Source organism: Mchenga conophoros, linkage group LG13 (assembly GCF_057382185.1).
Source record: "Mchenga conophoros isolate Kocher_MC1m ecotype Shallow Benthic linkage group LG13, M_conophoros_male_GT1.1, whole genome shotgun sequence".
NCBI lineage: Eukaryota > Metazoa > Chordata > Actinopteri > Cichliformes > Cichlidae > Mchenga > Mchenga conophoros.
Window position 1 is genome coordinate 174,500 of NC_140538.1, and position 9,568 is coordinate 184,067.

General features: G+C 38.1%; 1 protein-coding gene across 1 annotated transcript; it reads right to left on the minus strand.

The window, feature by feature from the left end:
- Positions 1-3,413: 3,413 nt before the first annotated feature.
- Positions 3,414-9,521, minus strand: LOC146560522 (gamma-adducin-like). Its single transcript, XM_085295868.1, has 4 exons — positions 9,437-9,521; positions 7,512-7,635; positions 5,282-5,377; positions 3,414-5,160 (listed from the first exon to the last, which is right to left on the minus strand). Exons 1-4 carry the CDS (start codon positions 9,497-9,499, stop codon positions 4,910-4,912), a joined length of 534 nt encoding a protein of 177 aa, XP_085151994.1. The 5' UTR covers positions 9,500-9,521; the 3' UTR covers positions 3,414-4,909.
- Between the last annotated feature and the right edge of the window lie 47 nt (positions 9,522-9,568).

Consider the following 9,568-nt stretch of genomic DNA (forward strand, 5'->3'; position numbering starts at 1 on the left):
ATATTCTTGCAAATACAGGTCTGTTTTGACTCATAGGCACTGCATATTTCTCTCCTAATATGCAATAAGGCTTTTGTTACTGGAGCATGTTTAGCATATAAAACAACAACGCCAGTGTGCACTCAGACATCATCTACTGCTACGCACATGCTCAAAAGGACACACAAATAGAGTGAGACATGGACAGAGAGTTCAGTGGGGATGGAAACTGACAGCATTTTACCAGGAAAAGACTCATCTGTGCTGTGAGGCTTGTGTGCAGACTGATTCTGCGTGCTGCACACTGATAGCGACTGTGGAAAGCTGACCCGCTGTAGGTTGGTGTAGAATGTGACCCCAACTGGAGTAATCTGAAAAGCCTGAGGATTACACCAGTGGCTCAGTTGTCACAGAGGAGGCAAAGTCACACAGTGCTGGAGTGTGTACAGGCTTGCTTTTATGAAAAAGAACATGACAAAAATCACACATAAGGGAGAATAATCCATTCTGGGTGTTGTCAAAAAGGCAAATATATTTATTTATTTTTTTAAATGCAGGGGACTCTATTTGATGTTACCCTGCTAAGATGATGTTTTCAGACTATCCATTGTACCACAGCAGTCTCCCGTTGTTTCAAAACAATAGCTGCACTTTGCCCCGAGGTCACAGTAGGACAATAAAGCAGACCAGACGTGTGTCACCTGCTCCGTCCTCTCCTTAGCACTGTCAGGATGTGGATGAGGTCAGCGGCAAGCTTTTCCCCCCCCTTATTTATTCTTAATAACCATCAGTCTTTGTTTTTACATTAAACTTAAAATCATGTTTATGTTTTCTTAATTATCTAATTTTATTGTTGTTGTTGGTGGTTTTACACAGTTAAATGCACTGCCTTAAAACTTTTCTCCCTATTACATCTCATAGAAGGTGAGATGTGTGTGTGTGTGGTTTGGGGTTTGGTGGAGGTTCAGATCCTGTCACTCCCCCCCAACATGAACACCTGTTGGAGACACCAAATCCTCTCTTTGTCTCTGCATCTCCCCCCTCTCAGTGGATTACTATGACAACGCCCATTCATATCATGGCTGAATGCTGATTATACAGCTTCACACAATTATCTCTGAATAGAATATATTGTTTTAGGGGAGCTCGCTTTTTGTTTTTTGAAATTAGATGCAGAGGCTGTGTAAACAGTTCCCAAGATGTATTTAATATAAGAGGTGTTACTCCATCTGGTGAAAATGGTTCAAGTTTTGTGATGCATCACTGTCCAACAACATCAAAAATCTCCTCATGTTTAACTGATTCCCATGTAAGTACTCCACAGGGTATTTGTGCATACTTCTGCAGTAGCCAGTAGGTTTGTGAAGAGGCGATCAGCTAACTAAAAGACAACATAAAATTACAATTTAATCATAGAATTAAGTAGATCTAGACAAGTTTGTGCATCAAGGTCATAATTAACAAAAGCAACCAGGAAACAGCTAAAAGTAAGACTGAAATCATAAAAACAAATAAGTAATACATTTTTTTAAAATGAAATGGCAAGCTAAAACTATGGATAACTAGCTAAGATTGTTCACTAGTATAAATAAGTTCCTGACATTGTTTCCCAAAAGTAAACCAGGCATTTAAAATGGTTTGCTAAAAATCTTGGCTAACCAGTTAAAATAGCAAAATATTAGCATGGATAAACTGTTGAAACTGTGAAAGTAAAGTTAAAAGAAAGAAATGCTTTATCCAAAATTTAGAAAATACTTTTATTAGAGCAATTAATAAACAAAAATATAAATACATAAAAATCATATGTGGCTAAATAAAATAATAAAAACAAAACTCTATAGTGCTAGCTAAATGCTATAGAGTCACAGTTTGAATAAGAGTATTGATAAACAGTTAAAATTGTTAGCCAATAGTATGGATAACAGATGTATAAAGACATGGATTAACTTTTGAAGAATTGGCTAACAGTATAAACTGCAGTAATCATATTAAGAAAGTACAACCTCTTTTAAATGAGACATGAAAATATCTTGGCTTTTAACAGATCTTATAATGTGATCAATGTAGTCTCACATGAACAACAACACATTACATATTATGGCTTGTAATTATTTATTTATCAAAAACTGAGCTGAAATTTAGCACTGATGAAAAACTAAACACACCCCTACTTCTTCCATAGGAATTAAAAGTAGGAGCTATCTGCTGCTAATTAGTAAGTATGAACACCTCCACTAAAAACAGTCGGTTTTGGCAGTTTGACGGTCTGGAGCAGTCGGTTGTGTTGCTAACGATCTTAGAGAAGCAATTGTTGCCGCTGAACAATCTCCGATGGGTTATAAGACAATTTCAAGACAACTAACAAAAACCCAAGAGGTGTATTTCGGACTCAGTTACACTGCAGGCTTCAGTTAGCATGTTAAATGTTAAAGATCATGAAAGTACAAAAAGAAAACAAATGAAAGTGTGGTTTGTATGAAAAGCTATGGAGTTCCCAGGAGAACGCCTCTACCCTTTAAAAAAGTTGCATGTCAGCAACTCATAAGATGTCTGGAACAATGGCTTTTGGATACACAACAACAAGGTGGAGTTATGTGGTTATTGCGCAGCTCGACACTTGGAGAGAACCAAAACAGCAAGGTGGTGGAGGGGTGATGATCGGGGCTTGTTTTGAAGTCAGATGATCTGGGCACCTTACAGTCATTGTGTCAGCCATGGACTCCTTTGTATACCAAAATATTCTAGAGTCAAATGTGAGGCCATCTGTTCAACTGCTAAAACTCAGAGTCGTACAACAGGACAATGATCCCACTGCAGCAAATCTACAACAGAATGGCTGCAGACCCAAAGAAGAGTACGCTTAAATTCCTCAGCAATTTCAGAGACTAAAGTCATGCAGGAAACAATTACAAGTTTTGCTGCTGAAGGCATTGAATCATAGGAAGTACTTACTTTTGCACACACTGCTTCTGCATTTTGCTCAGTTAAAAAAAAAATAGTGATGCAGTATAATAAATCTCATGTTGTTGCTCATTTGAAGTTGCATTTACTTAATTTTAAGGTCTAATAAGGACTAGATAGTGTCCTGATATGTAATACTTTAGAAGTGGCAAATGGTGCACCTTTTACCACAAGTGTGTGTAAAATGTTACAAAGTGGATTAACCGTTTAAATTTGTCACCAAGTCATGAAATAAATGACTGTTAAACAGTCATAGCTAAATGCAGTTGGTGAATAGTTTAAAGTTGTAGATATCTCAGTTTAAACATCAAACAGATCTAGTTTAAGAGGAGTTCAAATAAAGCGATTTAATGACGAAAACAGTTCATGTAAAATTTTGACTGTATAACAATTCTGCGTGCAAAAAGATCGGGAACCACTGCTTTAAATGATCGAGCATCCTTCAGCTAATAACCGAGACAGAAACAGAACAGTTATGGAAACATATCCCAGCTTTTATTAAATCAGGTCATTAAATCAAGGCATTGTTAAAAGGCTGACTTTGAAGCAAGGCGACTGAAGAAAAAAAAAAAAAAGGTGATACAAACAGCAATGTAAACAACAGAGGAAGAACAGCATTAAGCACACTAATTACACAAGTAATACAGTTTGTAAACACAAAGCGCTCTGCATGTTCAGTAAATAAGGAGCTTAATTAAGGTGGGTAAAAACCCCCAAAAACAACAGAGGAAGTGTTAAAATATTGTTATTTGATTGTACTGTCACATCTCTATATTTCATTGTTTAACATTTGGTTTAGCGTAACAAAAGAACTTCACAAAAAAAAGAAAAAAGAAAACTATTTACAAAGGCAAAGAATTCACTCCCTTTGGGTTTAAACAAATCATTCACATTATTGACTGGGATGTAAATATATGGCCCTCTAATATACTTTATATCAAACTAACAGTGGCTACAAAGAAAAGCTTTCCATCAGCCAACTACTTAGCCAAAATCTGCCATCAGCATCCGTCACATTCATTTCACTTTCTGCAGCGCAGACGTGCCACTTTCATCCAATGAAGCGATTTCCCCGTCAGTTCTGTAAAAAGTCACTCTTTGTCACTCCTAAACAACGTGCGGCAATCCTCGCTTTGCTGAGCTCTTTCTGATAGTCACAGTCAATTCCTTGTCACAATTACAATAAAGCAGCAACCATGGGAACAATATCACGTGTTAAAAACTACATGAATTATTACTGAATTATCAATCACTGCGTGTTAAGTATAAGAGTTAGTATGTAAATAGACAAAGAAATCATCTCTCAAACACTATAATGTTAATACCTATAATATAAACCGACATATATTATTACAAGGTAGTAGAACTATGACTATGTTCAGTTACAACTCGTACTTCTTATAAGTCTAACCGTCATATAATTTGAATATCTTCAGCCGCTGTTACACTACTGGTATGGAAGTTACATTTTTTTTAAATTGCTAAACAATTTTCTTAGCTGTCAGTATACATTCAACAATGAACTTGTGCAAAAAGGGGGGAAAAAAAAAATTCACAAATATGTAACACGTCCGATCGGATGCATTAACTTCAAAGCTTTGGCCTGCGTTTGGCTCTCCAGGGCTCTGAGTCACCCCCGTCTCCTTTGATACCCATTTCTAAAACCCGTTAAAAAATATGGGTGAGAACAAAGAACCAAAACAAAAACAGTCCTGCATTGCATTTTGATTTGATGAAACTCCGCTGAGCCCTCAGTGGTCAAATGAAATCTCACAGGAAATTAAACCTTCCGCATTACCATCTACTGGCACATCTCTGAAAAACTTTCACATTGAATAATAGCTGTGAATGTGGGGAACTGGGTGTTCAAATACAACAATGTCCTGGGGGGCTTATTTCACTTCCCTTCAACAAACTGAAAATTAGGAAGGCAATTCAGACGTTTTCATTGCTTTTCGGGTTCATTCGCTCATGCTTCTAGTTTCTCTTTCTCCTCCTTCTTTTTCTTGCTCTTCTTCAAGAATGAAGGTGTGCGGAACTTCTTTTTCTTTTTCTTGGGAGACTTGGTTTGGCTCTCCGGGGTCTGAGGCTCCCCCGTCTTTTCCTTCGTTGTTATGGAGATTTCCACCGTTTCTGAAGTGCTCACGCTCAGCTTGGATACCTCGATGCTCAGATCCTCCTCCATCTCTGCCAAGTGGTCTTTCCCATTGGGTATTGTGTCTGTCATGAGATGAAGCCAACGGAGAGGGATGCGAATAAAAACACGTTAAATTATCCATTTCATTTGAGGCATTTCTTGTCCTTTTTCACTAACTGAAACACCCATTCACTTGCTAATTACCTTGTTTAGCTGGCGTCATTATGGGAGAGAGGGAGAGGGAGATAGTCGAGCCATCAAATGTGGTCATCTCATCTGCATCAGTGGCATCATCATCTTCTGTAAAAGGATTGAAGCTCATAGGGGTCAGTCATCTAACAAAGCAGGTATGAGTCAGCTTAGGCTATTATATGAACAAATAAAATCCCAAGCTGATGTCGGCACTCTACAAACAGCTAACAGGGTTACACAATTCATTCAGAGGGAGAACGGGAATGTTGGAACAAATGTCCCAGGAATCAATCAGTAGAAATTTTCCCCGGCAGCACACATTTTGCAATCTTACAGCAAAGAAGGTATGGATGTATAACTGACAACAGCACTGCACTCTTCAGACTTCCCTTTATGCATCCAGAGCCAAGATCAAAAGCACATCTACACTAATATCTTTTACTTTAGCAACATCTCGATGTCCACAACATTCCCACGTTTTAGGAAACCAAAAAGAGAGACTTTTGGAAATGCTGCCGACCCAGTTTTAGTTTGAAAACTTGAAATATCTAATACCAGGCTTTATTGTACTGTGTGGATGTTGAGGCTGTGGAATCAATGAGGCAGAAAACCACACTGACTTCTTGATCAGACCGTATCAGTTATAAAAGTAAGCTATTATACCTGTTATGACTTTATCTTTTCTGTTTGGGCTCTCCTTCCTCATCACCACAGCTGTTTCTAGTGATGGATAACGCCCTGGGGACCGCTCAAATATCTTGCAATATTTGTTTTGTTTTCTACCACCATGACTGGTTATACTGGTTTTACCTTCAACGACAATTACGCCATATTACTAGCCCAGATAATATTTGTATCCTTCCTCTGTAGTATTTTTAAAAGCAACTAGCTCTACCCCTCTTTCCACATACAAAGGTATGAACAGTGCACCTGATTGGTCATCATTTTCAACTGTGTTAGGAATTAGCAGGGACGCCACTAATATCTACCATGAAAAGTGTTTGTAAAATCTTATGGTAGCACAAGCTTAAAGGTTAGGAGATGTCCTTTTTCTGTCTGGTCAATGTTAAGATTGACCAGATAGCATCCCAGCATTCCCATAATTATTTAGGCACTGACAAAACCTTTGTAATTTTGTTTCCGTATACTACCCGAGTGGATTTTAACTCAAACATTCAGTATGTGATTTAATTGCAGACTTTGATCTTTAAGGCAAGGGGTTTAACTAAAGTATTGCATTAACTGTTTGAAAATTGCCATCATTTTTATACACAATACGGGTCAAACATAATTGGACAAACCAATGATGAAACTCGTGTGCAGTCAATGACTGCCCGAAGTCTAGATCTCGTGGACATCACTAAATCCTGTGTTTTCTCCCTTGAGATGCTCTGCCAGGGCCTCACTGCAACCACGTTCAGTTGCTCCTTGTTTGTGGGTCTTTCTGCATTCAGCTTGGTCTTCAGTAACTGAAAAGCACGCCCTATTTAGTTTATATCAGCTGGCTGACTCGGCCATTGAAGAACATCTCATTTCTTTACCTTTATAAACTCTCGGGTTGCTTTTGCAGTATGCTATGGGTCGTTATCCATTTGCACTGTGAAGCACGCTTCGATTAGTTTTACAGCATTTGGCTGAATCTAAGCAGAGTTCAGCCCTGTACACTTCAGAAGTCATCCTACCGCTTCTATCAGCAGTTACATCATCATTAAACACTAGTGGCCCAGTTCCACTGGCAACCATACATGTTTATGCCATAGCATTGCTTAACCATGTATACCAAATACTTACATCCCCAACTCTACCAAAAACCTCACTACACTCATGCTGCCAGCATGCAAAATGCAAACTAAAAGTATTGAACACAAGCACATTTTAACAACTTTATTCCATAGGTTTCTTAGCTCACATGTTCCAATAGTAAAGCATTTCTGTGATGGAGAATAACAAAGGAGTTACTTTGATGCACAGATGTTTCCTTCCTATACACAGATTTCCCTTTGTTTACAGTCACAATGAGACAAAAGGAGTTTGACACGGCGAGTGTCTCTACAGCTCATCTCTCACCAGTAGGAAGTAGTAGGAAACTTTCCTCCTGTACAAACTTTCCTCCACCCAGGACAAGCTGGCGCTAATTAACTGCCTTGAGCGTAACCTAATGGCACAATTCTTGTGTGGCAACAATAACCACAGCAAACTCAGTAAAGCGTCTGACTAATGTATAAAGGATAGGGAACAGTACCTTCTTGGCCTTGCTGCTTTCTTTCTACCATGCTCTTGTATTCTTCCAGCGCCTTCTCTGTGAGATCATTGAAAGGATTGGGAGGAAGAGAGCGGGTCTGTTCTTCATCCTCAATGATGAAAGCCTAAAGACACGGGAAAACATAAGATGCCGTTGCAGTCAGCTGATGCACAATATTATTTCCAAAAGGTTGAAACAGTTTGTTGAATGTCAAATGTTGAAAGTAAAAACTTTTGTTTGTTTTATTTATTTATTTTAATATATTGGGGCTTTATAAATGTAATAATGGTAACTCCTTTTCTTAAAAGCAAAAATGGGTCAGGGGAATGTTTACCACAGTGTTGCATCACCTCTTCTTTTAAAACCGTCTGTAAACATTTGAGCTCTGACATAAATTGTTGTACAGTTATCAAAGCACAACACCTCCCCCCACCCCCCTTCTTACATGGTGAAGGATTTCAGCTGCTCCAATATAGAAGGACTTCTTTTTTCTACTTTGTTTTTTCGTTAAGTGACAAATGTTCAACTGGTAACCGACTGAACTGCAGACATGGCTGTTTAGCACCCAGACCCTTTCATGATGGAGCCACGCTGATATCACACGCACAGAAATCTCTTGCTTAAATAAGGAAAGGCGTCCCTTATGAAACAAAAAAAAAACCAAATGCAGCATCTGGATAGCAGTACATGTTGCTCTAAAACCCAAATATCATTCATTATTAATGGTGCCTTCACATGAGCAAGTTGCACCAACTCCATTCAGCTTCCATTTCTGAATGCAACGGAGTGGTTTTCTGATGTGCTCCTAAGCCCGTGCACTCGTTTCCACTACACAACTACTGCCTGAGGATGTAAAGATCAAGATATGATTTATTACTGGCTTTCAGCACTGCTGCTAGCATGCAGAGATTTCTGTGGATTTCCTGAATCTTTTAATCCTATCGCATACCATAGATGGTAAAATCTTCAAATTCTTTGCATGTTTATAGCTAGAAACTTTCTTTGCATTATATTTTATTTACTTACAAAATAAAATAACAAATAATCACAGTCTTTTTGTGAAGGTGTTCCAATTAGGATTTATGGAAGGATCATGACTGTTGCTACATGTGTTTAATTGGCACAATCTACATAATTAAAAATCTAGTTCCTCTTTATATTTGCATTTTTGGTTGCTTTCATAAGGAAATAAATGTAAACACTGCGTTAACCTCCGCAATCAAAATCTACAAGAATGTGTGACCTTTTTCAAATTTCAATAAACACGACAGACAGAATATTTTAGTGTGCTATGCTTTTACTTCTGTGTGTTCGGGCTTTTTGGCTACATATTTTTTTTGTAATCTTGACATTTATCAGCCTCCAAAGCTGAAAGATCTGTAGATCAATGGACTCAAATTCCTCAAACCATTCCTGAACAACTCTTGTTTTAGTCGTGTCACATGATCCTGATGAACAATGCTGCTGTGTGTGTTGCAGTCTGAAACACTGTTTAAACTAAGTAAGACCAGGGGAACTACACCTGATACTAATTTGTGGAGAGATGACTGATTCAAAATTCCTGGATCACCAACTCGTAACTGAACGGTTTAAGAAACATAGGTGTGTAAACAACAAGCTATAATCTAATGTTAGACCTTGTATATGGACTTCACTCCAAGGCCACAAATTTGTGTTTAGTTAATTATCTTTGTTTTAACAATGATTGTTAGCAATAAATCCCGTCCGTTGGAAAGACACATTTGTAAGAAAAATGTCTTCATGAGTTGAGCAGCAATTTAGTATGTGGGTTGAGTTGTGCGTTATTTTCAGACGTGCTTAGGCAAATGCAAAACACACTAAAATACCATAACACACACTGCATCATGAAATCCGGCTGCTAATGTTGCAATTTTTTTTTTTTTACAAATGATACATAAACTTACTGGTCCTGGTATGGTGTCCACAACAATGCCTGCCAGTAACTGAGATTTAGGTCCCGGGGTCATCTGGTCACCTCTGTGTTGCTCTTTTATCTGAACAAACATATTCAACAAAGGAATCTCAGCTTTAGGATT

Bases quoted from the DNA above. Each gene is read 5' to 3' on its own strand.
- LOC146560522 (XM_085295868.1), bottom strand. From the start codon at position 9,499: ATGACCCCGGGACCTAAATCTCAGTTACTGGCAGGCATTGTTGTGGAC. The intron at 7,636-9,436 runs GTAAGTTTATGT...CCGTGTCTTTAG, and splicing joins TGGACACCATACCAGGACCA to GCTTTCATCATTGAGGATGA. The intron at 5,161-5,281 runs GTAATTAGCAAG...ATCTCATGACAG, and splicing joins AATGACGCCAGCTAAACAAG to ACACAATACCCAATGGGAAA.